Genomic DNA, 27,828 nt, shown 5'->3' with positions numbered 1-27,828 from the left:
TGAATGTGAATGTGGGTTGGGGTTGGGATGGGGGCAACATTTGCTGCTATCTTGGTGGCGGCCCGGCCTGGTCGGGTGATTCGCAAAATAGATTTTCAATAAAAACCCACTCGACAATGGCGGACACACACACACACACACATACGGAGAGAGAAAGAGAGAGGGAGAGAGAGAGAGCCATTTCGAATCTATTTTAAACACAAACAAAAGCAGCATTTTTATAAATCGAATAAACTCGCAGCACTAAAACAAAAAAAAAAGAGAGCCACTAAAATAATAGACCAAGAATTGCCATGGAAGAACCTAAAATGGGATAAAAGCCAAAGAAAACCGCACAGGGTTTCCTCAAGACTTGGAAAATGACAAAACTTTAAAACTTTTCATTACTTTTTTTCTGCATTTTAATTTAATTTTTGAACCCACTTAAACAATAAACTTAGACTTATTATTGAACTTCTTCTCAAAAGGAGTTTCTAGAATAACCGATTCCAAACAAAAAAAAAACCGAAATTTGATCCGAAAAAATCCAACCCTTCAATCACAGAGGGCTTTTGAATATTTATTCAAGATTTTTGTTTGTTTGCCCTCACTAGTAATTTGTTTATTTTACACAAAACATAAAGTTTGTTTGTGTTGTTTCTTTTTATTATTAGTATTACTTTTTGCTTACTTTTTTGTGGATATTTCTTCTTTCTTTTTGTGGTGGTTTTTTTAAATTTTGGACCATACGTGTAAAACTCAAAATCCTTTCGAAGTTCTTTCCTAATCATGCAGCAAATGAGCAGTAAACAGCGTACAACGTATTTGAATGAGCGTCTCGTTACCCGGACCTATGGGAAGCAGGTGCTCCTCAATAATTGGGAATCTGAACGGGCAGCAAGTAGCCAAATCAGCAATGGCATCCTGCCGGGATTATCCCGATTTGCGGAATGTGAGCAACATGTTAGCGAAACGAAGGCAAATTTCTCAGAAAACATTTATCGTGACAAGGCAATCAAGCAAAAGTATATACAACAATTTTTGGACAGATATCGCAATAGGCTGGTCAATCAGAGTTCGCATTTAACTCTGATCCCCAGCCAGATATATCAAAACAATTTCACCTCCACAAATACGATAGTATATGACATAGAGCCGAAAGTTTGGCTACACGACCAGCGGACCGCAGCATGCAATGCCATACCCAAGCATCCAAAGGATTCAAATTTGGTTAAGGATTATGGGAGTCAGACTCGAACCGGTGCGCGTAGACGAATCAGGCAAGATATAAAGGAATCCAAACAGATGAATGGTGGTTGCATGGCGACCACCTATCAGACTTTCTATGGCGGGATATCAGCTGGCAATGATTTGAGACACTGAAATCATCTGCATCATCTCCTCCTAGTGGCAGTGGCAATAATCAGCCGGGTAAGACGATGGCGCAATCAAATACGACTTGACATGTTAAATATTGTATTACATATATGTTTATATATATATATATTATATGTACATGTATGTACTTAATGCATATGTATGTATATCAATGTGTGTCGTCTAGCCGACACATGCACACACACACACACACACACCCACAACCCGCTGGCTCCTGCAGCCGCAGCGTTCTTTTTTGTGCAAAAGATTTTTTTTACAAAAATGCGGCGACGCAAGAGGGAGGAAAAAAAGCAGAAGGAAAAAAATACATACATATATTTATATATAAATATATATGTATATAAAAACGAAAAAAAAAAAAAGATGGAACCGGAGGAAAAACTCACCATTTTCATTTTCAGTTCTGCTTGCTGGCGGGCGGTGCAATTGTTGTTGTTGTTAGTACGGTTGCAGTTGTTATTGGGTCTATTGCCTTTAGTTTATTCAGTGCTTTGTAGCAGCAGCTGGTGCTGCATTTAACTCGCGGCCTTTGTATGTTTATAATTTCCACAAAGAAAATATATTTACCGAAGAAACCGATAAAATTCATCGAAAATGCAACTACCGGTGTGACCAGATGGCTTTCGCAATAAAAATACCGTACATCCAAAATAAATCGCACTTGCAAAAAATACTAAATATGCTATGGAAGCTTAATCAAACGAAATACTAAATTTACAATGCAATGCAACAACAAAAAATTAAAATTAAACAATAAATGTAATTATGGCTGTAAGCCAAACAGAAGAACCAATTTAATGTTTGTATTTCTAGTTTGCAAAAGTACTACAGCAGATAATACGTTTAGCTGGCAGCAATCTTTTTGTTTTGTAAGTTTTCTTATTTGCCGGTCCTCCATTTAAGTAAAATTTTAGATGTTAAAAAGAAACGGCAAAAACGTAAACCTAGCTTAAGTGAAATGTGAAATTAAGAATTAACTTTCATACGTTTCCACTTTACAACAAAAGCATCGACTTTTATTGTTAGGTGTATCTTTAAATTGTATTTGCTACTTTTGGGACATTTCTTTTAAGCAATAAGAGCGCCGTGTTTTTTAGTTTATGTTGGCCCTCTCCCACGTTCTTCCAATTGTACATCAGCTGCCTGTAAGAGATCTAAATATAAATATTATGAATAAAAGCTTCAAATTGGGAATGATATCTGCACGAAATTGGTATAAATAAAATACACAACGTTTATAAACTTTAATACTAAACCAAGGATTTCCGTTTCCAGTGACAGAGTTACCACTTTGTGGCTAGCGTAACGGCGCCAATTTCAAAATATACAAAAAAAAAAAAAGTATGTTTGGATGCTAGCTTCAATTGAGTTTTAGTTTTCATTGTAAATAGACAAAATTTGCATATTTATTAAATTAAAATTACAATTCGCTTTAATATTTCGAGTGAATATTTGAAAAATAAGGCAAAACTAGCTAAAAGGTTAGCATCAAATCAAATTATGTGGTGCAATTTTCAACAATTTTCCTTTTTTTTTTGGAATCTTTGGTGCATGGCGTATAATATCTGAGTCTGTATAGATTGAATTTATATATTTTGAATTGGTTTACTTGTTTTGTTGTTGTTGGTTTGTTTGGGTGGTACGGCAGTTAGTTAACATTAAGATAATTCTTGGAATCATTTTCAATTCGTTTTCACTTTAGCGAATGCGAATTTTTGTTTCACATAATAATTTATTTAGGTTCATTTTTATATATATCGATTTCGACAACAATTTTGTTTTTTAGGTGTTTTTCACTTTTTGCTTAACTTTTAAATAGTTTTATATGTATGGTGCAATTTTTCTTTGTTTTGTATATCTCCAAAAATGAGTTTAGCGTACGTTTTTTAATCGGTACGTTGGCTTTTTGTCACACATGATGTTGGTTTTTCTTCGTTTGTTCAAAATTGTTTCCAGTTTTTTGTTTTTCATTGATGATTTAGACTAGCTCCAAACGCTTCATTTCCTTAAACAATTCGTGACCCATTTTAGCTGGACTTCTTGTCACAATGACGCCAGCCTTCTCCAAGGCGGCAATCTTATCATTGGCTCCACCCTTACCACCAGAGATGATGGCACCAGCATGTCCCATACGACGACCGGGTGGTGCAGAAACGCCGGCAATAAACGAGACCACAGGCTTGGCCTTGATACCCTGCAATAATCGAATCAAACAATTATTAAACAATTCATTGTTATCAATGTCATTCATACCGTATTGAATTCAGTCAAATAGTCGGCAGCCTTCTCTTCGGCCACACCACCGATTTCACCAATCAGTATAATGCCCTTGGTGTCGGGATCCTTAAGGAATACTTCCAGGCAATCAATGAAATCAGTTCCATTGAATGGATCACCACCAATGCCGACACACAGAGTCTGGCCGAGACCCACTTCGGTGGTCTGATGCACTGCCTCGTAGGTTAAAGTACCGGAACGTGAGACAACACCGATCTTGCCACGCTTGTGTATATGGCCAGGCATAATGCCAATTTTGCACTATAAAAAAAAATATATTCAATTTTAGTTCATTTGTCGTCTCAGCAACAATAGAAAGAGATAACAAGAGAGAGAAAGAGAGAGGGAGATCAAACTCAAATCCTTTTTCAACATGAACTCTTGGACTCCAACTTCATAGCAATGAAAGGACCGAAAGAGAGTGAGACAACATGAGCATTTGTTATTGCGCAAGGCAAAAAGGGCCAAAAAGGAGGAATACAAACTAGAAATAGAAACTTAGTTTAAGTTTTCGCACAGAATTTCGGCAATTCTTCAAAAGAGTTTCATATATTGGCTTATATGGTAAGCGAATTCCATTATCGAAAAGACCATAAAAAATTATATAGATATGCGATATCGAAAAACTTATTTTAGAATCAACAAAAATGAGTCTTAAGTCTTTAGCAATTGCAAATTTGAGAGTAAATTGATCTCAATATTAAAGATATAAGTAAAACTCTATTTTTTGTTGTAATTTGTTGAAATCGGGTTTCGTTTTTGTGGTCAGAAGCAGGTCGGGGACCGGTTCATGCGTCAGCAGCAGCAACCGATAAGCCGAAATAAACAATAATAATCAATAAAGTGAATCGATCGTTTCTCTTCCCCTGCGATCGAATGAACTTTGCACCCAAAGTGGGCCGGCGGCGCATAGAGTGGACTGACGAGGCTTATCTCTATCTTTCACTTTACTCTCTCTCTCTATCTCTCGCTTGGTGTCAGCGATAAGGCTGGACTTGAGAAACAACAAACCTGTTCGGGAGCAATGATGCCCGGGCAATTGGGTCCAACCAGACGAGATTTATTCTGGCTAATTAAGGCATGCTTAACCTTGACCATATCATGCTGGGGCACACCCTCCGTAATGCAGACAATCAATGGAATTTCCGCATCGAGTGCCTCCAAAATGGCAGCTGCTGCACCGGGTGGTGGCACATAGATAACCGTGGCATGGGGATCGGTTGCCTTTTTGGCCTCGGCGACGGTGGCAAAAACGGGCAGACCCAAATGTTGGGTGCCACCCTTTTTGGGTGAGATGCCGCCAACCAATTTGGTGCCATACTCCAAGGCTTGTTGGCTGTGGAAGGTGCCCTGCTTGCCGGTGAATCCTTGACAGATGACACGCGAATCTCCGTTCAGTTTAAGATTGCCGCGCGTTTGATTGTATTGCGAATTGCAGCGAATGCCGGCAACAAAGCCATCTGGTAGGGGGAGAAAAAAAAAAACAACAACCATAAAATTAACGAAAAAAATCATAAAAATTTTTTGAGATTTCAATTAACTTAAATTAGACATTTTCTCCCCTCTCACTTTTCGTCTCTTTTACTCCCTCTCGCTCACCCTCTTTCTCTGTGTTTCTCCCTCTGGGTCACATGCGAACCTTGAACAGTCAGACAAAGCGACACTCCCCCTCTAACCGCCCCACACACACCCTCTTTCTCTATAAAGCACCCGCAGACCGCTCTTCTTCTTGCCACGTCGTTTTAACTTGTGAATTTTTATGAATTTCCATTTAGTTTTTTACACATTTTGCCGCATATTTAACATATTAGTTGAGCGCATTCAGTTAATCGCTTTAAATCCTTGATTATGTTTGTTTTTCTTGGGCTTTTCCATTGTTATATAATTTATCATCATTCCACCTGTGTGGTGTCCCCTGATTATGTTTCGCAATAGATTTTCGTTCCCCTCTCTCCTTGCTGACTTACCTCGCACTTTAAGCAGCGCCCTCATTGAAGCAGCCATTATATGTGTGTGTGGATGTGTGTGTGTGAGTGCGAGTTGTGCTTAAAAACTGAGCAGAATATGCTTAGTTATTGTTTAAAAATTTAATTTAATGCGCGACCAAATGACCAAGGCGGCAGAGCTGGCAAAACCGTCGATTATTATATCGATCATTTCTAGAAAATTGCAATAAAACCATATCGGTTGTTATCGGTGTTATCTAACCACCTGTTACTGCTTTGCTTATGTTAACTAACAGAATGTTAGCAATTTTACCGCCAAATTCAAAAATAGGTTAATAATTATTGACTCTGTTTTGCATTTCATAAGTTTATGTTTTCAGAAACTGCAGTTAATAATTCGCTAACAAATAAAAACTAAAATATAAGCAATTTATTTTGTTTGTCAATTGTTTTTGTTTTATGTGGCATTACAAAGAGCATGCAAATAATTATACAAAATATTTGTTAGTAATTTTTATAATTTTAGTCATGCCCATATATTTAGCATATATCCGAATCCAGAATACTGAAAAACTCCTTGGTTGGTGGTTACCAAAATTGAAGTTGAACGAGATAGCATGCATTTCACTAAGAGTGAAAGTGTGTGAGCGAGAGAGAGAGAGAGAGAGTTACCGCGATTTAATTGAGTTTATCTAAAATTCTAATAAATTCATTGAACTGAACCTTTATTTTGACACATTTAAAAAAAGGACAGTACACATATAGATATATATAAATATATTTTATGTTTGTTTAGACTTAAAAAATTATATTGCCTCACTCAAGACCTTTTTTTTTTGTTTACTACTAATGGGATGGATGGGGATTGTTTTTGGGGCCGGGGAGGTAGGTAGGTGGGTGGTGTATGGATGTATCAACTAGCACAAAGTACATAAATTATACATTTTTTAAAAGAAATCTCTTTTCGCCAAGGCCAAATGGGTTGTTTTTTTTTTTTGTGTTTTGTAAATACAAAAGAATTTCGCTTTGTAATTATATTAAATTGTTGTCATGCTTAAGTAATTTCATTTATGTTTGTTTCTGTTTTTAAACGGAGGGCTAAGTTTGCTTATATATTTGTTTTTTGTTTTTTTTTTTCATTTAAGTCTTTGTTGATCCCGGGTGGTGTTGCTGGTGATGATGATGATGATTGGTTTTAATTGAACTGATTTAGCTGCTCCTCATCATCAGCAGCAGCATCAGGAATATCCTTAGCCTCCTGTCGATTAAATGCATTCTCCTCACCCTTTTGCAGACGCTGATAGACCTGTATGGTCTGTCCAGTACGCGTTTGCAAATTCTTAAAATATGATTGAAGATCTGGTGACTGAGTGCCCACAGCATTGGACCATCTGTCCAATAGGGCTTGGGATTCCAGAGCTAATTGATTTACTTGAACATGCTCAATGCTATAGAGCAGCTTGTAATTGGTTAAAAATTCACTAATCTTATTCGTTAATGAGTCAAAGAGGACCACATGAGTGGGACGAGCTGTTGGCGGGTGAACTGGTATATGGGATCTAAGCCAATGTACAGGCGAATCAAAGAAACGATCCGCTTCATCCTTGAAATTATCGGCATTATTTAGATTTGGTTCACATGTCAGGAAACGCATTGTCACATTCTCATGGATATGGCTAGAAATCAGATGAGAATCGAATGAGTATATATAAAGAATTAATGTCCAACAACTCACCTATAATATGGTGTCGAATGGCAGGGCATTAGAAAGAGTATATTGGCACGATAATCCCTCTCATCACGATATTCCTGGGCAATTTGTCTTAGCTTGGGCATCAGCTCAATGGGTCCCTTCTGATGGATGGTACTCAGATACCAGGCAGGGACCACATTACCCAACAATATGATCAAAGCAGTGGCCCATAGTTTTGTCAACGAGGCATTGTAGCTCCAACGCGATAAGCTATCGGCTGTCACATACAGACACAGGGGCAGCAATGTGCTAACGAAACGGAATTCCTTATGCTCCACCGTACTCAGAACGATCAGGGTTAGGAGGATGGTTATCAGCAGTTGCTTGCTCACAGGATATTTTCGCGACTTGCGAACAGTCTCCACAACGCCAAAGATAAACGGTATGGTATTGATGCCCAGGACAGTGGGCAATCCGCATGTGAAATACCAATGCCAAGGATGACTGCCATAGAAGCTGCCAATATTATGGAATATATTGTATTTAAGGAATTCGTACGGGGTCACAATTAGTTTGCCATGCCAATACGAATCGATGGCTATGCCCAAGGCGGCAACCAGAACACCAATGACCAGGAATCGCTTCAGAATTAGTTCGATGGTGGACAAACGGGTATTACGGAGATGATATATAGCAAGGGGCAGCCATATAACCGCCGCTGTGGGCCGTAGGAAGCAACAAATGGCTGCTGGCCAAAGATATGCTGTACCCTCGCCATACCATGGAAAATAGCTCAATGCAATGGTGGTCAATGATGTCTCCAAGGTGTTGGCCAATGTCCTGGAGCCCGTGTAGAACCAAAACCATGGCACTAGGATCAAGAACAGGGCCCATTTTCGTTTCCCAGTCCACACATAGAAACGATAATCTGAGTAAGTGGTCAGCAGAGCTTGAAGAATTCTTGGCAGTATAACCAATAGCTGAACCGTATCCAATTGAAGTAGAGCCAAGAATTTATAGATGGCAGCAATAATTACGGGATAGACATAGCTTCTAATGCCCTGTACCCATTCCCAGGTAAGGTAACCATAGCTGCAGACGGAAAGAGAGAGAGAGCTGTTACACTGTGAGGGTGGGTGAATAAGAATTCGGAACTTACCCAAAGGTCAGTTTATGGGCCACTTCCAAACTTTGCCAGTATTCATCGGGCACATAATAGGTCTTGACCACAAAAACCGATGCCAAGCGAACGGCTAATATCAATATGAACACATAGAGCAGCCTCATCACTGCGGGAGATCTCACTTTGGACCAATTTTTTCTTTTTTGGAAATCTTTGGGATGAACGTTTCTAACCTGCAAACAAATGCGGCGGTTAAAAGCAAGCGAACGCACGCAAATGGGCCGAACGCGTTTTTCTCGTTTTTGGATTTAGATTTGATGTATGAACCTACACAAAAAAAAAAAAACAATGGGAAAAAAACCGAAAAAACTATTTGGCGGCCTAAAAATATAACACGAAATGCGGAGCAAAGCAAAAACGAAGAAAAGCGGTGGCGGCGACAGCGACAGCGGCAGAATGACGCTCAAGAAGAAGTGACCAAAGTGAAAACAGAAAAATGGCTAACGCGTATTGCCAGCTAGAGATGACACTACAACTATTCTCATCTGACACTACAACACTACAACTGTTCTCATCACTAATAATAAAAAACGATTTTTTTTGCATGTTATTTGAATTCGCTTTATTCATTCATTTTAAAACGCCTTTAGTTAATTGGTTAAACTAAATATTAACTTTCTTTTGGAAAAAAACCCTTCTTTGGTTCACAACGAACATTTAAAAAAAAAATGGGCAAAATTGCTTGATTCCTGAATGACTTATTAAATTACAAAAAAACGGCTTACAATTTTATATATATTGATAAATATTGGATTTATTTTTCTTTAAACAATAGAATTCTCCGATTTTGTTGTCATTCATTATCTAATCTTCTAAATGTTTCATATTTTATTCCAATTAGCAATATATTTAATTGCATTATCATCTGGCTGAATAGATTTGTATGATTCAAAGGTATTTCCCTTTACATGATTTTATGAGTTAATAAAAAGCATAACAGCAATTTACAATTTTTATTTTTAACATGTAATGGGATTCGAGAAATAAATTTCTTGATTTCTTTGCTGTTGCTGTCAGCCTAAATATACATATTAACATACATATTAACACATACACATGTTTCTGAAACACATCGAGTTGTCCATTTAAATTAAAATTCACCAGTAAGTTCCGCTAACCATTTTGGATAGCGATAAATACAAGTGCAAAAAACCATCGATATGAAAGTGTTATCGATAATATCGTATCCGCGAATATGATGCATACTGTTTCCACAACATTGCGTTTCGTTGCACGATCCCCACGCATGGAAACGCGCGGAAGAGCATTTTCTACATTAAATAAAAAGCCCATTACATTGCTGTGCTCATTCCGTCAGGCGCCTTTATTATCAACTAGGCCACCTTCATTACCACCAAAGCCATTGCCATCAAAGTCGAATTCAAATCCAAATTACCGACCATCATTGTGGTCACATATGTTTGGTAAATATTTGATTGTCACAAATATTCTTGGTTCTGGAATTTTATTGGTTATCGGTGATATGGTGACCCAGCAATTGGAATATTTGGCTCAAAATTATCCCTTTGATTATCATCGTTCTGGGCAGATGTTAATTACCGGTCTGATATTGGGCCCCATTCAGCATTTATTCTATAATTTGTTGGATCACATATTGCCAGAAAGTACGCATATTGTAACCTTGAAAAAAATCTTTTGGGATCAATTATTAATGTCGCCGATATATCTATTTGGATTCTTTTATTTAACAAGCCTGCTAGAGGGCCGTAGCTTCGAGGAATCGAATGACGAAATCAAAGAGAAATTTCTCTATACATGGATGATGGATTGTATAATTTGGCCGGCAGTGCAATATTTTAATTTTCGATATTTGAAATCTGTTTATCGTGTTGCATTCACTAATATAACCAATTGTCTATATATTGTGTTACTTTCCTATATCAAACACGATATGGGTAAGCGTCATTGTCATTCTAAAAAAAGTAAAAAATAAAATTCAAAAAACAACAAAACTATCGATTAATTTGAGTGTTTAAATGCTCATTTTGAGCTAATTATCGATCAAAAACGACACCCTGTATTTAACCGTCAAAATGTTGATAAAAAGCAACAGTAATACAAAAATAAGAATTAACACAACACAACACAATTGGGTCAAGTGTATGTTAAACTTTTGAAATTCACCTAGTCTCAGGAGGATGTTGGCGTTGCGCCGAGGTGTTTGCCAATCCCTGGTGCTATCTAGCCAGCGACAGCCAGGAGTGCGCCCCTTTGTGGCCCTGGCCAAATTGCGGGCAGCTGATGTAACACCTGGAAAAACATGGTCGTCTGCGCAACGACGTCACCTACAGGGCAAAGGCGAGACCAAAACACGCGATGCTTTCACTTTCGCCGTGGTGCGTTGGTCCAAGCTCGCCTGGAACAAGGCATTTGGCAAATACCTCTTGGCCACCAATATTTTGGGTTCCGGGGGTCTTATGCTTGTCGGCGATGTTGTTGCCCAGGAGTATGAGTATCGTCGCGGTTTGCGTGAACAAGATCGCTATGATTTGGCGCGCATGTATCGCATGTTTGTGGCTGGTGCCCTACAAGGACCACTGCATCATTATGTCTACAATTGGATGGATCGCATAATGCCGCAACGTACATTTCGCACAATTATGAAGAAGATTCTATTCGATCAGCTATTCATGTCACCGGCCTGCATTTGTATATTCTTCTATACCGTCTGCTATTTGGAGCAACAAACACTGGAGGCTACCAATAATGAGATAATTACAAAATTCCCCTACATCTATCTATTGGATTGGATGACCTGGCCGGCAGCACAATATTTCAATTTTCGTTATCTGGATACCAAATATCGTGTGGCCTTTGTTAATGTCTGTACAGCGGTCTATAATGTCTTGATATCGTATATGAAGCATGATTTTGGTGTACATTTGCCACTTGAGCCAACATTATCATCATCATCATCATCACCGTCGTCTGAGAAACAGCAGACGGAAACAGCAACAAATCCTATACAGTCACCCGGTGCCAGTCTAATCTCTAGCCAAACGCCCACAGCAACAACAACAACAACGGCGGCGACGCCGACGACAACAAAGACGAAAGTCGCTAATTGATAGCACTTTTAATCTCCATAACAAATTCTAGTTGATACACGTATACATACATATACATATGCATGTCTGTGTTTTACTCACAAGTCAATTTACCATATGATCGAAACGTGTTTAACTAGCGCTCACTACAAAAAAAAAAGAAACCCAAAACATACATACATATCAAAAAGCACAAGAGGCTAACAAAGTTCAAATATACAAAGTATTACAAAAACAAAAAAAAAATAAAGGCCTATCTTTAGCAAATACTCCTGTAGCACCTTGATCTGACTAAATAATAATCGAATAATTGACATGATCTGAACCTACCTACCTACCTATGTATGTACTATATAAGTAGTTTGATCTTAGAGTAAGACAAATGAAAATTGAAAGAAAGTGTTAACAATATCGATTATAAGCCCCGTCTATATAGACTTGTGTAAAATTTGAGATGTTTGTGAAATATTTATAAATTTTAGTATGAGATTTTCGTGTTTATTCCAAAAAGCAGGACAAATTAACTTGACTACAAAATGTCCTAAGAAATTAAAAATCTGGTCTTTTGTTTAGAGGCTATTTAGAAATTAAGAACTAATTGTTATAAAAAATATAAATTTTGTTATATTTTTGTGTTGTTAATAAAAAATGTCATGAAAATATTCTAGTCAAATTGAAAGTGTATTATGGAATTTTTAAATTATATTACAATTCATTCAGGATATTCAAAGGGATAATCTGTGAGACAATGCCAGATCTTGTGAGTTTATTTTAGTAGTATTTCCAACTTTGAAAAAGGATAAGTTAATTCGTGCCTCTAAAAAGACGAAAATCGTGACATGACCTGGATCCATTAGATCCATTATAGTAACAAGAAGAGTTTCTCTATTGGCTAATCTCTTGATTCTATGGCTGAACACTTTGGACAAAACTAATTTTTAAAATATTAGAGATCAAACCTATAGAATTTGATGCCCATAAAGTCTTTTAAAAGGATAAATATTATATAGTATACCCAGTTGATACAGATAATATAAACACATTCTAGATAGAAAATACCTGCATCTCATTCAGTTTCAGTTTTTGACAAACACTTAGAACATTCAAACGATTGCTATGAACTAAAACGTAAAAAATTCTTTACAAATGCTTTGCAGAAAGACCAAATGTTGGTCATATCTTAATTAATACATATATCAATATACAAATTTCTATTAACTATTTAATGACTATTGTCTCTATGGGTGGAGGCTGTGGAATGCCAAAGATATACTGACCCAATGTCAATTGTTCTTGAGTTATGAAATTTGCCAACAAAGTGATGATATTCTCATTGCATCTGGAAATCTGTTGACGGATCAAGGCTTTGAATTCATCCCGAGCTCCTTTGTCGGCACCACGTGTCCCAATGCGACGCGGCTGGGGTGGTACGGCACCAACAATTAACGGAGTTGCACTTCCGCCAGGGGAAGAACCTACAACGGCGGGTGGGGCTTCATTTCCAGGTGGTGCAGGAGCAACAACGGCAGCAGCAGCATTTGCATTTGCATTTGCCGATTCTGTGGGTGAACCAGTTAATTCAAAATTCGTTTCATCTTGCTGGGCGTTCCACATGAAATTCAATTCCTCCATTATATCAATGGTTATAATGTAATTGGAGAGAGTGCGCATATTGAAGGTTTTACGCTGATTGATCAGATTGAAGATTTGCTGAATAAGTGGAACATCATCGAGTAGATTGATTTGAAGTAAAACCAATAGATCACCAAGCAGACGATCTGAACAAGGAGGTTCGAAGAGCTTTCGACTAATCCGACTGATGATCGCACGCGTGCAGTACTGGACAAGAGCACTACGGGTCAGGGGTAGGAATATCATATGGCGATGACCCTTCAAAGTCATATTATCCAATTGCTGGCCATGTGTGGGAGGCAATTCACCCAGAATTTTGAGTATACATTGAAAACCTTGGAGCTGGCAATAAAAGAAAAGTCAGGAATATATATATATGATTAGGTAATAACTTGATCTAACTAACCGTCATACTGCCCTGCATAAGATTCAAACTTAGAATCTGCAAACTTTGCACTAACGACGACTCTGTGGTCATCTCGGCCATCAGTTTATTGGCCTCATCCCGATGACCAAAATAGATGGCCAAATCGAAAAGGAAACGTGATATCCATGGCGCCAATGGTAGGGCCAACATTAATTGACTGAAATCCCTTTGAAATTGATCCGTATTGAGGAGTTGCCAACATTGGGCGGCATGCAGAAAGGCTTTCGATAGCTCCGGACTTATCGATGTGGTCAATGAGAATTTTGGTGGCTCCATTGTTTGCACCTCACTTGTTCTGTCCACTTCTTCGGCTGACCATTCCATGAAACCCTCAACCAAGACATGACTGATTTCAGTATCATCGATCTTTAGGCGACAATTGCGTATATAACCATGCAAGGAATAAATGAACAATGTGGTGGCATAGAATAGAACCTGGGAGCTACCTGCCGGACTGGCTGATAATATATCGACCAGCTTCTCCCAATAGACATTCTGGCTGACATGTTTACTGAACGGCAGGAATGGCTCCCAGCCCATCATTTGTCCACAGATCATTAAAACTTTAAATATATTCTTCCATGCATCGCTAGAATCGCTATTATCGTCCATTATTTGCCTAAGATAATATTCCAAAGAATTGGTATACAAACGGCAGGCCAAGAGTGGTGACAATTCGGGCGGCTTATGTTGTATCATTGGCAGTACTTCTTCCACCAATATGCGTTGATATAAATCCGGATCAGTTTTCATACCCTCGGCCAGCATTTCAAGTAATCGTGGAGCTTGTGTCGCAGCCGTTTTGGGAAATTTGTTAAACATCAATATGTAAATGTAAATACATTGCTCGAGATTATCCCCGCAATTGTTTATCGTATGCATAAATATATTATGCTGCACTTCGGGTGTCAAATGTTTATACAAATTCACATAATATTCCTGTTCGGGACTATTTTCATTCTCATTTCGAAGGGCATTGGTTAGGAAATTGATCTCCTGCCATAATTCGGCATGCTGATTCGGAAAATTTGCAGCTCTGTGGAAAAAATAATACAAATTATTATTCAAATACAACGTTTTTTTTTCACCCCACTAGTGAGAGTAACTAACATGATACTAAAATACTTGGCCGCCTGTTCATAGTTTTTGCCATCACGTTCCAATAGATATGCCTCGTATTGTATATTGAATGCATTGGGATATAGTGTCTGAGCAGTTAGAATCCATGCTTTAGCTCCGCATGGATCTATTTTGCGTAGTGTTTGTGCCTGTTTTACCATATACAATATATCCTCGTCGTTTGACATGATTTTTGATTTTTGTTGTTTCTTTTCTGTTTCTGTTTTTATCGGCCGGCCGTGATGTCCAGTGTGACCATAGTTTCATTATCTCAATTCCATTTAACAACACTGACGACCTACCAGTATTTGGTAATTGGTGACACATGAATCAGCTGTATTCAGTTTTAAGAATAAAAGAAAAGTAGAGGAAAAACTAAGAAATACGTGTTGAATATTATTGTGCTGTGTTTACAAACATTTGGGGTGAGAAATGTATTTCACCAAAAGTTGCAACAAATAATAAATGTGTTAATTATTTATCCGTGTGTAAATTTGTTATTGTGCTTAATTGTTTAGAAAATGAGTTGCATCAAATGATTTTTAGTGACGCCATGTCTAGATTCACATTACCTTGTTTAATGCAAAATAAGTTCCAGAGAAAAATAATTCTAGTAACTGAATATCAGTAAAAGACTAAGCAATATTTAGTTTATAGTTGTTTGTTTTATTTTTTGTTTTTGTTTATTTTTTTGTGTTCAGCTTACCCTTGCTTTGCAAATCATTTTAATTGTTCTTTGTGTAGAGTTTTTGTATTAAATTGTGTTAAAAACGAAGCAAAAAATTAGTACGTAAGCAAATGATATAAAATGTCTGGAGCGGAATATAATCTTCCATTAACGCCACCATGCTCGCCACTATCGTTGCCAACGTTGGTATCATTGCCATTGTCAGGACTGCACCCAACTCAAGAGATGCAATCAACGTCGGCAAATGCAAATGCAAATTCGGCGCCGGCAGCGACTTCAGCAGCAGCAGCAACAACAAGCACAGGCAAAGATAAAGGTTAGTTGTATGTACATATGTATGTACATAAATGTAAAATAATATTGCAACTCATGATATATTAGTCTAGAAACTATTCACAATTATTTTAAATGGTTTTTGCTTCTATCAGATTTTTTTGCACATTTTCTTATTTAGTCAGAGAGAGAGAGTGATAAAGAGAGAGAGTAAGAGAGAGACAGAGAGATAGAGAGAGAGGGTGAGAGAGATAGAGAGAGAGAGAGTGAGATATAAAAAGAGAGAGAAAAAAGAAAGCAAGAAAGAGTCAAGGATAAAATTATCCTTTTGCATGTTGACCCCATGCAAAATATGTATTACTTTTTACTTTTGCTTTTTGCACTAAACAATAGCCCAAAAATGATCAAGGATCAAAGGATCCTTGGCAAGCTGATTTCTTCATGTAGAAACTTACCTAGCAAAACGTAAAGATCCTTTTTTTATGTCCTTCTCTTGGCTCTTTTTCCTTGCCTTTGTCCACCAAAAGTTCATAGCTCAAATCGGTGCAAGGATTAAAACATTCTTTTCAAACATCCTTGTTCATTTGTGATTTGTACTCGAAAAAAAGAAGCAACTATTTATATGTCGAATGTCCTTCCTAGATAATAAATCTGTAGTATAGTTTCATTCACTTGCAAATCACAATGCAGCCACAAATTAACTTAGCAGACAAGTTTTCCATATTTGAACTGATCGTCTGACTAATGCGCACAAATGAATATCTATCTAAGTTTTTAATAGGCAGTTCTAATAGATATGTGAATCACACGGATATATCATCCGTCTATTTGATCATCTTTTGAAATCATTCATTTATTATTAGACTATTTACACAATATATTTACATATACGTAGAACTTCTATTATATGTATCTTACTATCGATAAATTTATTCAATATTAATAATCGATATTAACACGTATTTACATGTTAGATTTGTAAATCAATTAACGTATTTTGCCTTACTCGTGATTAAAAACTATCGTTACCGTTACCGTTACTAACATTTGCAAGTGCGCGCGCTGCAACAGAATGAACGTACATATATCGATAACGATAATTTTGTAAATTGTTACGATTATCATTGAGATCATCATCATTATTTGAGTCGCTTTTGAGAATCCAAAATAAAAATTTAAAATATCGGGATATTAAAAAAATCGATTAACTTGTCAATAGCTTTCTAAGCATATCGTATTCGATAATTAAATGATTCATTTGTCTATTGAACTGAAGGATTCCCAAAAAATTTGAAACGCTTGTGATTAGTATAAATATCATTTCGTAGAACTTTTCTTTCACATTTTTTGTTGGGCTTGATCCAGTTTGTGTATAACGGTTAATAGGTGAGCTTCTCACACCTTTTTTACACTTAGTTGTTCTTATTATTTTGTGAAATTATGTTGTGTAGTGTAAATAAAAGGAAATTAATGTACATGCATCACCTAACGCACGCAGGTTTGCATTTTTTTAGTTTAATTTTCTGTTTTTGGGTCAACTCTACTAATAAAATTGTTAAATTATTGTGTGTTGTAGTAGTAGCAACACCCACCCGCCCACCACACCCCTTTCTTCCACACCCCACCCACCAACTACACACACACAAAACTAAAACTAAATCTCTACACATGCCACAACAGCCATCACCCACACCCACCCAACAAAATTAGAAAGAAATCCAATGCAACTGATTGCAAAACAAAAATTAACTATTTCCAGTGGCACCGATGAAGCAACGCAAAATGGATAATGAAAGGAATCAAGGGACAAGGCCAGAGATGCTGGACAAAGCGTTAATCCTGGAGCAAACAAAACAGAATTCAATACCGGAGCATCTATCCCAATTAATGGCGCCATATCAAAATGGAAAACACTCATCAGCGAAATTACTTGTATTGCTTATACATTTGGTGGCCCTCGAAAGTGCTTTCGTTGAGGAGCAAATCTTTTGGAAGAAACAAAAACAATTGAAACCAGTGCCAACATATGGAAGCTTTCATCTTGGTAATGTCCGTCTATTGGCCCAAGAGCCGGTGGTCTATGCGATACAATTTGATGAGACTGTTTTTAGCATGATCCTGCGCACGCTTCTCGACGAGGATATGCAGAAGGATGCCGCCATTATGCCAACACTACGCAGTCGTCTGATGATTGTTGTTCTGGGTGATGAATTGTTGGTGACTCTTAGTCCTTTGGCGCCATCGAAACAGCCTGGCTATAGTGTTAGTCTATCGATTGGGCGTTATGTCCTAAATGTTCAGCCTAAGAATAAACCGATATACACACGCTTTCAGAAATTGGATGAACTGTCGTTGCAGTTGAAGCAAAATGTCTTTCAACGTATGCGATCACAGCAAATTACGGAACTTGGCACATATTTGCAGCCATCGCTTACGGGTATGCCCGAAATTGTCTACGATGAGATATTTCGTCATCTCAATCGCAATCAATTGAATATTGTTGCCAATGTGAATCAGCGTTTGAATTCCTTGAGCAAACATCAATCCAATCGGCGAGCTCACACAAGGTGAAAAGGAATATCTATTTGGCCTAACTAATTTTTATATATACATATGTATATGGATTTTGTCTTTTTTTTTTTTTTTTTGGTATCTAAGAAATTAAGAATTCATTTTTTGGAGCAAAGGACATGGTTGAATTTGGTTTTCATAAAATCTAAAGGCGTGTTTTGTAATCTGATTACATTAGATTATATATTATATAATAAAAATATTTGAATAACAATAATTATAATATAAAAATGAAAAAATATATATTTTGTAATATATATATATATATATTAGTTTTGGGTATAAGTATTGTGAAGTTATTTTTATCAATAAAAAAAAGAATTCGAATATATCTTTAATTAACAAATTTCGTTGTATTTTTTCTTTATTTTGTCATACTTTTCTACCCTTTCAGAGGAGTTACATACAATTTGGTCAGTTATTTGTAAGACGGAGAAGAGGATATAATCTTAAGTCCGTCTGTTTTAATCATCCGTTTTCCCCTTATTTTTAAAGAGGTATTACGATACTTATCTTGATTTGGCCGTATCAAAGTATTATACCTTTAGTTGCCATATAAATGATGGATTATCTTTTGAATACTCCAATTGGAACCGTCAAATTCAAAAGTTTTATATATAATATTGTCAACATCAAGGGTATATAAAATTCGGCATAGTCAACCTCAAATATTTATCGTTTTTTTCACATAAACACTTTCAATTTTCCATTCGGTTCATGAACCTTATTATCGAGCAATTTCACATATGCAATTTGTGCAATCGAAAAGCTTTATAAAATTGCATTTTTGTTATCGCCTCTAAATGACTCATCTCTAACAACAGCTGACAACCCATTGCAAGAGTAATGCATTACTGTCTCTCTTTGTTACTTGCTCTCACTTACTTACTCTTCTTTGATATCTTGCAAACTTTTCATTAGCTAATCAAACGGGGGAATCCCCTTAATACTGATTGCAGTGTTTGATTTTCCTTGCATTGATTATTGAGCATACTTGTTTAAAAATGTTTCTGATAAGTTTACTAAATTTCATTTGCAATGGAAATTATTTATTAAAGATTGTATTTATTAACTATGTAATTTCTAAAGAATTGATTTAAACTTTCTGTTATAAGTTATTTCGAATTTGATTTTTATTTTATTGGTTTTTAATTTCTTAAATTTATACTATTCTGTTTGTAGTCATATCAGCATCGGCACCCAGCACACCTTCAGCCGAATCCTGTGATTCATATGATATCTTTGAGCCGACACCAATGCCATTGGATTGTATTAGCATCAAAAGTAGTGCCAGCACATATTTGTACGATCGTGATACATTAATAGGTAAGTATTTTAATTGTAATATCCACTCCAACCCACCCCCCACCACCCACACCAAATGCGCTATATGCGGTGCACGCCCCTAAACTAGTCGGCCCTTAACCACAGCAGTGCAGAATTCGAAACAAGTGGCTCCAGTGGCAACAGCAGCGGCAGCATCCAAAACAAAAATACACACACACACGAGCTGAATGCTGCCACCACCAGCATCCTTACCCTTACTTACTACCCACACCCCTCTCTGACTATGGGAAAATCTTTGCCTTTCGATTTTTTATGCGCACGCAAAATCCACAGAAAAACCCACGCGAATCCTTCACCCCAGGCCACCGCTTGCCTTTATATTGGTGGCATCGCATCCTCTTTGGTTGGTTCACTTGCTGTATTCTGCTGGGCGCCTAATACCTGTTTGTATTACGATATCGACTTTCTCTTTGGGTTTTTGCCTTATCAAGAAATTATTCATACATGTACTACATTGTACGCATTCTCTTCTCTTTCAACTTACACTCTGGGTTTATCTATCCTTTGGGTCTTTACACAACTTTATCAGAACACAACGAACCCAAAAATACTGAGTGACAAATGCATAAATAAATTATTATTGTTATATACAAAAACAAAATGTTAAGGAAAGTTGAAAATTCCTTTGGGCTATTTCCGACGATCCCCGACGATAGCCCAACCAAACATACATGCCACACATTAAGGACTGCTCCTTGCTTTCTCGTCAAAAGCTCTTGAGAGCCAACCTAGCCAGCACAACACAAAAAAGCTTTACTCGAGTTCTGCTCTTGAACGCTTTACTTCTTACTGCCCAGGAACAGCAGCAGCAGCAGCGGCAGCAGCAGCTGTTTTTGTGGTTGGGTGAATGAACCCAGAACCAGGTGGGCGGTTGAGTGGGGCACAGTATGATGGCAGGATGCAACTCAAGGACCTATGCACAGTGTCAAAGACATGTACCATTTAACCAGCAAAAAAAACTAGTTATTTCTGGTTTTCAATACATTAATTAATAGAGGACCATTCAATTCTTCAAGTGGGCACTTTTCTACATATAATTAAAAACGTAAAAAAAATGTGACTAACAATGACTTTCCGGGGTTAACCTTATCTTATCTTACAACAACCAAAATAATAAAGACAAGGCAAGTAATGAATTTTGCAACAGCAAATGAAATTTTTATCAACATTTTTTATTCATGAATAATAAAACTTAACTTTGATCCTTCGAGAAAGATCTCTATAACCTCAGGTCAATTCTAAAACTTTATGTCTACATTTTAAATCTCAAGAAATAAAAGTAAAAATACTTATCATTTTTAAAAAGAGTGTAAATTGTCTTCACTTGATCTTTTAAATGTAAACAAATTACTGAAAGTAGGGGAAATAATTTTTTATAAGGAAAAAGTGTACAAAATTAAGGAAAAAACTGTTTCTTTTTCGAAAATCTTGATTAAAAATAAATGAAAAATACAACGAACCTGCCATACTCTGATAAGAGTAACTTCTAATGGCCGAATTTCTTAATTAAAAAGCGATAACATTTAAATATAGCTATAAAAACGATAAAAAAATATTATAAAAATATTATATAAATATTGTATTATAAATATTATAAAAAGAAACACAAGTTTACTTAACAAAGTCAATCATGAACTGCCACAAATATTAATTATTGTCTCATGACAGATCTTAATAAAGAAATTCAACAAAAATGTCTATCCAAATAATGTTAGAAAAAGTCAATCTACAAAAGATGGCTAGCAACTTTTAAAAGATGTTTATTAGAATTGTAATCGGGTATGTTTAAGATTTTGAAATGAATTGAAAAATAGGAATATTTATTTTAATTTCAAGTCTATAAAACTCCTTAAAAAACACATAATTACGTGAAAGGGTAACACTTTATTGCAGTGTTAATAATATAAGATAAATTTCGTTGCATACTTTTCGACAATTCGCTTCCTACAATTCGTATTACGAAATGTAAAGACAATCGCCTTTTCATTAGAACGAAATATTGTATCAAACAAAATGTAAAATTTTAACTTCAAAAGAGAAACACTTTATTTTCTAGGTTTGTCACACTGTTTACTGGGCAATTTGCAACGCGAAACAAAAATAAAAAACAAAAACAACAAAAAGGAGAACGAAAAAAAACTGTGCCACATTTTTCATAAATGTCTGTGGGTTTTCCCCTTGTAAACTTTGAACAGTTGGCAAAACATACGCTTAGAGATTGATGGCCAGGGGGCAAGGGTAGCGTTAGAGGGGGGAAAGGGCTTCATGTGCCAAAGGACTTTTATAAACAGAAGGAAAAACTGGTCCAACTTTTCTTGTTGTGCGAGTGTTTTTTGTTGTTTTCTGTGTTTTTGACCATATAGTCTGGGTGCGTTTTTCCTTCATCTTGTCTCTCTTTATCTCTCATACACGGAGTAACAACACTCTCACTCTCAACTCGAGGTCTCTCTGTGTCGCGTTTTTCTCTCTCTCTCTCTCTCTGTGTGTGTGTCTCACTAACTTACAGTTAGGATTGCGCTTTTGGATGGTACAAGTACAAGCTTTTGCACAGGATAACAAAGCTTTGTACAATCAGTTGTCGTCCTTTAGTTGAACGTATCTGGTCGGTTAATGCGGTTCTTAAGATTGGAAATCTTTTCGAAAAATAACCAAAAAGTAAAAGAAGAAATAAATAAATAAATGTATAAAAATTTGAAACATTTTTGGGGAATGATAATTATCGAATGAATACGTCGCGTTTACTTAAGTAGTCCCTGTTTTTTTCAGTGTCTATGTGTGTGTGTGTGTGTGTGTGTGTTAAAGTGTGTGCCATTGTGCTAAATTGTGTGTGTCACATACATACGATATAAATAAGTTAGTGAATCCTTAAAATATATCTTCGGTGATACCAAAGAATCAGCTAGCTGTTCAGAAAACTTGATCCAATGCTGGGCTAATCATCATTTCATTTGAAAGTAAAGCCAACAAACTGGATTACAGCAGCGATAGCAACGGTCCCTGGGAGAAGCAGACCGCCCAGACACAATCCCAATCCCAATCCCAGAGCCATCAGACAACAAATGGACAGCAGCAGCAAAGTTTACAACAATCGAGCAATGACCAAAAGATCAAACATAATCATGAGCAATTGCAGCACGATCTGTTGCAGCAATTGCAGCAACAATTTCAAATGGCTGCCGTTCAACAGCAGCAGCAGCATCAACGACAATTGCTGCAACATCAGCACTCCCATCCGCCATTCCAACAGCAGCAACAACAACAGCAGCAGCATCAGCAGCAACAGCATCAGCATCAACAACAAACGCATCCGGCACATGCATCCACAATGCCAACATCGCATCATCCGCCACTGCAGCATCATTTATCGTTAGGTGGTGCCCCAGTGTCCTATCAGCATATACAACTTCAGCAACTTCTACAGCAGCAGCAGCAGCAGCAACAATCCTCCACCACCTCCTCCTCCGGTGCCGTGAATACCACCCACCATTGTCAGTACTCAACGCCGCAACATCATTATCGTTCGAATCCTGCTGCTGCGGCTGCATCAAATGCATCAAATGTTGTACATGCGGCAACTATACGACGTCGCACACTTAGCCATGTGGCTCGTTCCTATTCGGTGGGTGCTCCAATGCCACCAACAGTCGCTGCTGCTGCCGCTGCTGGTTTGGGTGCCATTACCACTGCCAGCACAACGACCACTGTATTGGCACCAACATCATCCTCATCGAACGCCTCAACATCGGGCAATCAACTGAGCATCACTGGTCACCACAAGACGGGCATCATGGTGGCAGCCTCACGATGTCGTTCACCGATTATGCTATGTCACAGTCACAGCGACGGTGAATTTCCCATGTATCGAGGTAAGTCATTCAGTGAGTAAGTGAGTGAGTGGATGTGTAGCTGACATACTGAGCGAGTGCGCGTGAGTGTGTGTGTGTGTGTGGGTGTGGGTGTGGGTGTGGGTGTAGGTGTACGGCTTAACCGCAGGACATTTTGATAGCTTAATTAGCTGGGACATGTTGCGGCAGGCGGTTTAGGGATGCGACAGGCGGCGGGCTGGTCTAATGCAACAGTTGATGGAAATGTGGTAAACATAACCATAACTCATTTGATATCTGTACAGATTTGTGTCTGCTGGGTTTTTGCTCGACACAATTTGATTAACAATTGTATAATTAAATTGTCTAAATAGAAGCCCCAATAATTAAGCCAACGCCTACGCATAATTGAGCAGTTCTAGAGTCCTCTAAATGGGGCGGATCTAGAAAAGCTTTTAAGTCAAAAACGAGAGTTTTGTTTAATTTTTCTTGGAAAAAATAAATTGTATTCAATACACACGTTACAAATAAAGTAACTACAGTGGCGGATCGAGGGCTATTAACATTGCGACGTATTTTGCCCCCTAAAGTAGGCAATTAGTCATGTAGGCAAGCAGTTCAGACATCTAGGAATGTCCTGCGAAATAATCCTGAAAAAATATCTATTTTATAAACAATTTTCAAGTTAAAATTCATACCAAAAGTTCTAAATATGAATATTTTTTTGCTTATTGCATACTTTTAGGGGCAACATTTCCCACATTTATGTATCCCTAGATCCGCCCATGAGTATAAATACATCCGTCGCACTCAATCTCCGGAGGCGTTGCGAAACTTAATTGATTTTGTGCTATACGGAAGACGCAGCGATAAATACGTGGCAAATTGTGTATGAATTTTCTTAAGGTTCAAATCATGTGAATTTTCAATTAATTTGCACATAACATTGATTTAAATGGGAAGGTGTCTTGAAACCTCTATATGATCAGCAGAAATTTAAAAAACTAAAAATCACACCAATCACATTTTCAATTATTTTTAATTATTAGCTTTTTATGTTTGCACATTGGTCTAAAATTTTCTTAATTTTTTTGGGCGTGAATTGCAAATTAAAAGCTAGATGTTTGAATTTTTTCTAATATAGGACATTACAAATGTAACCCATAACTACGAAGTAGATCATATGATTTGAGCAATATGACTGTCAATATGAATTTAATATGAATTTGATGTACATTGATCTTTAAACTGTCAGTTGATCAAACATGTCACTTATACATTTTATATAAAATTGTTTAAATTATTGTTTTATGCACTTTGAAGTTATTATGTTAAAATCTAAAAATCTTTTTACAAAATGCCGAGAAAAAAAGACAAAGTCCTGCCCAATGTGAATTGTAAAAAATATTGTTTACGTTAACTGAAAAGTTAAATACTAAAATGAATCATTCTTGATATAATATTTGAGGGTTCTCCCCTTGTTTTCTTCTCATTATTATCACACATTTTTTTTGGCACTTTATCATCCCGAATTTAGTCAGCAATGTTTTATAAATTTATTGTAAGATAATGTGTGGTTATTCAAACCTAAAACTGACGACTGATTATGGTATATTACTTCATAAATCTACACATATTTATATGTTCCTTTAGATGAAGTTAGTTTAAAATTTATTTTTAGACATCTGCATTTAAATTTTTAAGAAAAAACAATAAAAAAGATCGAGTGTAATTTGTAGGTTGAATCTGTTTCAGTTTTCTTAGTCTTTGATCAAGCTAAAAATTTCATTTCGAAGTCAACTTCTAGTTTATAATGCTTACACAAACTCACCTGTTTAGTTGAGGTAATTCAATTTGTCATTTATCAGTGTCACATTCAATTGTAAGCCAATAAGAATATATGCTTTAGATAAAAAGAAATACCTTAACGTTCTTCTCAATGGGCGTAAAGGTAAGAGCGTTTTTTTTTTTTTGGATTTTATTCCCTCTCACCTTAATATGATTATGGCCCAGCCATAATTTCATTAACAGCTTAAAAGCATGCTATGAATATTTATAATAATTTTCAAATTTTCCTAGCTAATTTTCACACACACACATATTCTGGGTGAAAGTATTGCATATATCGAAATAAACTTTTATAAATATGATTTTCATAATTATCATCTTGTTTAATTTTGTGCAATAAAATTATGAAATCAAATGCATTCGTTTGCCCTCTTTTCGCCTGTCCCCCCGACTCATTCTGTCTGCTTTCAGCTCATTAAACACTTAATTGTGAAATGTCCCTTTTTTTTTTCGTTGGTTCCATTAGCTTGTCTTTTGCTTCTTTTTGGCGCCCGTCTAGCAATATTCCCTTCAGTCATGTCATTTGTGTGTGTGTGTGTGTGATACCCGCTAAATGAAATGATGTGTGTGTGAGAGAGAGAGAGAGAGTGCTTTTCACAGCTTTTCTTTTAAAATGATTTTGCACTCAAGACCACAACGACTTAGAGATCTTAAAAAGCTTTATCAAAGTAGATCTAGATCTAAAACTTGAAATCTAAAGGCAATTATTTCATGATATTTACTTGTTGCTGGGTATATGAAAGTCGTTGCCACAGTTTTAGTCATGTACTGAGATTTTTTTTATTATCTTTTTTTGGTTTTGTTTTGCTTAATTAAATTACATCAAACCGCCCGACTACCCAACCTCCATGCTTCACACATACACATTACGTATTTTGCTTCTTTTTTTTTTCACTGACAAGTTCAAAGCGCAATGTGTCGCACATCCTGCCCAGACACACATACACACACACACACCCCATATATGTAGTATACACACACTTGGGCACACTTGGGCTAATATGCTTTAAATGGTGGAATCGATTTGGAAACATTTGATGAGGTTGTTTCCATGTTGCTACACAAGCCAAAAAGGATGTTAGGCATGCGGGTGTTGATGCGAAATCAAATTACAAAAAAACAAAAAAGAAAAGACGCACAAGGCAACAACAACAAGAGGAAAAACCAAAAAAGAACATATAAAACTGAAGGAAAACAAGAAGAAAAAAAAGAATAAAGCAAGAAAAGTTTTTCTCTTCTGTCATAAAAAAGAAATTGCTTGGCATTTATAGACGATGAGTTTTTCAAGTGGAAACACACACACAGACACACACACACACACTAAAAGTATATCGTATATGTATATAGTTATATTTTAATGAGCATATAGTAACGATTCATTGCATTCGATTGGCCTTTTTTTTTATTGGTTTCTAATTGAAGTTTTTATGGTTACATACATTTTGGTGTATAAGGAAAATTGGGAATTTCATTTACTCTCAGTTGTTTTGTGTTTTGTATTGATTTTCTTTAGTTTTATATCAATTGGATTAATTTACAACTATTCTTAGGGATATTCTTCTTTTTTAAAGAAAACGTGACACTCTCTTTAGAATCATTAATGTAGCAGCTCAAAATTTGACAAACGTTCAAAACATTTTCAAAAATCTATCCTAAAGTTATGTTCCATTGGCTGATCTAGCTCAAACCGAGAGCATTTTGAAGGGAAAATTGATCTTGATTTTGTCGGGGAAATGCCCAAATTTTCGACCTCTAGGACTTTTCACTGATTTGTCAAAGGAAGCACCTTAAAAGGTGTTAGCCTCTGCTTACCAAATTCTAATAATTCCAACCTCTATATGTTTTTTGATATTATATTTTCCCCAATTTACCATTCAGAAGCCAAAGATGAGAAAGCATAAAAAATGTTTGATTCTAATGCAATTTTTCCATTCTTTAAGACTATTATTGGAAAACTTCAAGGTATATTTCAATATATTAACTGAAAATTGGAAAAGTTATGTATAAGGTTAGAAATAAGACATTACGTAATGCTTCATTTTGATTCTAAATACTCCAACAAACAAAAATAATTATCCTTATAAGAACTTTGTTCCAAATAGATCAGTTTTCAGATTATGCTTGAAATATTTTCACAATAAAAATATCAGTTTCTTTTTGGCTTTCTTTTGGACGAATTTAGATGCTAATTTTAGAGATAAAAGCGATAACTATAAAGAGAGTTATCCGATTTGTATTTCGAAGTTTTACTAAGTTTTAGATATGAAATATTGTTCTTGGAAAACGGATTCTATTTGAGAAGCTAATATTGCCTCGTTGCAAAAGTAATCTAAGAGTCAAGACTCTACTTAACTACTCTACTTAATTTTGACATCAAATTTCTGAAAAGATGTTTTAAAAAGTTAGTGAATACTAAAAATCAATCTATAAATTTAGATAGATAGATAATACATATTCTTAAGAACTTTTAATCATCTTGAATGTTCTGTAGGACCTAAATACTTAAGAATTAATAAGCCTATCCTTTTTGAGTTAAGCATTGTTTTGCTTTTATA

At 36.3% G+C, this 27,828-nt stretch overlaps 8 protein-coding genes across 16 annotated transcripts in view; 4 read left to right on the top strand and 4 right to left on the bottom strand.

Moving 5' to 3' along the window:
• The window catches only part of LOC6645838 (protein encore), a 29,487-nt gene extending 27,662 nt beyond the window's left edge, over positions 1-1,825 (bottom strand). For 5 of the 6 annotated variants that reach the window (XM_047012334.1, XM_047012337.1, XM_047012335.1 and 2 more), the window contains exon 1: positions 1,764-1,825. Coding sequence is in view for 1 of the 6 variants with exons in the window: in XM_047012338.1 (XP_046868294.1) it covers positions 1,764-1,772 (9 nt within the window). In the remaining 5 variants the exon portion in view is untranslated. The remainder of the gene's footprint in view (positions 1-1,763) is intronic. The other variant, XM_047012338.1, reaches the window with a different exon arrangement.
• Positions 687-1,972, top strand: LOC26529166. Its single transcript, XM_015177758.3, has 2 exons — positions 687-1,410; positions 1,779-1,972. The coding sequence occupies exon 1, from the start codon at positions 769-771 to the stop codon at positions 1,360-1,362; it is 594 nt and encodes a 197-aa protein (XP_015033244.1). The 5' UTR covers positions 687-768; the 3' UTR covers positions 1,363-1,410; positions 1,779-1,972.
• Positions 1,973-3,063: 1,091 nt separating this feature from the next.
• LOC6645837 (succinate--CoA ligase [ADP/GDP-forming] subunit alpha, mitochondrial) lies at positions 3,064-5,796 on the bottom strand. The gene is made up of 4 exons (XM_002068507.4): positions 5,622-5,796; positions 4,666-5,114; positions 3,631-3,915; positions 3,064-3,571 (listed from the first exon to the last, which is right to left on the bottom strand). The coding sequence occupies exons 1-4, from the start codon at positions 5,656-5,658 to the stop codon at positions 3,356-3,358; spliced, it is 987 nt and encodes a 328-aa protein (XP_002068543.1). The 5' UTR covers positions 5,659-5,796; the 3' UTR covers positions 3,064-3,355.
• Positions 5,797-6,308: 512 nt separating this feature from the next.
• LOC6645836 (GPI mannosyltransferase 3) lies at positions 6,309-8,885 on the bottom strand. The gene is made up of 3 exons (XM_002068506.4): positions 8,453-8,885; positions 7,336-8,385; positions 6,309-7,276 (listed from the first exon to the last, which is right to left on the bottom strand). Exons 1-3 carry the CDS (start codon positions 8,578-8,580, stop codon positions 6,796-6,798), a joined length of 1,659 nt encoding a protein of 552 aa, XP_002068542.2. The 5' UTR covers positions 8,581-8,885; the 3' UTR covers positions 6,309-6,795.
• A 587-nt stretch (positions 8,886-9,472) lies between these two features.
• LOC6645835 (PXMP2/4 family protein 4) lies at positions 9,473-10,449 on the top strand. The gene has a single exon (XM_002068505.4). The coding sequence runs from the start codon at positions 9,672-9,674 to the stop codon at positions 10,428-10,430; it is 759 nt and encodes a 252-aa protein (XP_002068541.2). The 5' UTR covers positions 9,473-9,671; the 3' UTR covers positions 10,431-10,449.
• A 78-nt stretch (positions 10,450-10,527) lies between these two features.
• Positions 10,528-12,217, top strand: LOC6645834 (mpv17-like protein 2). The gene has a single exon (XM_002068504.4). The coding sequence runs from the start codon at positions 10,636-10,638 to the stop codon at positions 11,563-11,565; it is 930 nt and encodes a 309-aa protein (XP_002068540.3). The 5' UTR covers positions 10,528-10,635; the 3' UTR covers positions 11,566-12,217.
• Positions 12,205-16,236, bottom strand: LOC6645833 (integrator complex subunit 10). The gene is made up of 4 exons (XM_023177680.2): positions 16,139-16,236; positions 14,714-15,056; positions 13,583-14,639; positions 12,205-13,518 (listed from the first exon to the last, which is right to left on the bottom strand). The coding sequence occupies exons 2-4, from the start codon at positions 14,908-14,910 to the stop codon at positions 12,763-12,765; spliced, it is 2,010 nt and encodes a 669-aa protein (XP_023033448.1). The 5' UTR covers positions 14,911-15,056; positions 16,139-16,236; the 3' UTR covers positions 12,205-12,762.
• Positions 15,052-18,600, top strand: LOC6645832 (protein nutcracker). 4 transcript variants are annotated; one of them, XM_047012325.1, is made up of 3 exons: positions 15,052-15,147; positions 15,616-15,726; positions 17,443-18,600. In XM_047012325.1, exons 2-3 carry the CDS (start codon positions 15,636-15,638, stop codon positions 18,252-18,254), a joined length of 903 nt encoding a protein of 300 aa, XP_046868281.1. In that variant the 5' UTR covers positions 15,052-15,147; positions 15,616-15,635; the 3' UTR covers positions 18,255-18,600. The 4 variants fall into 4 exon arrangements, with proteins under 4 accessions (XP_046868281.1, XP_002068538.3, XP_046868282.1 ...); XM_002068502.4 differs by having other exon boundaries at positions 15,052-15,726; XM_047012326.1 differs by lacking the exon at positions 15,616-15,726 and having other exon boundaries at positions 15,054-15,147.
• Positions 18,601-27,828: the final 9,228 nt, after the last annotated feature.

Source organism: Drosophila willistoni (genome assembly GCF_018902025.1).
Source record: "Drosophila willistoni isolate 14030-0811.24 chromosome XR unlocalized genomic scaffold, UCI_dwil_1.1 Seg8, whole genome shotgun sequence".
Taxonomy (NCBI): Eukaryota; Metazoa; Arthropoda; class Insecta; order Diptera; family Drosophilidae; genus Drosophila; species Drosophila willistoni.
The sequence above is the reverse complement of the archived record's forward strand: the minus strand, read 5'-3'. Positions and strand labels throughout refer to the sequence as shown.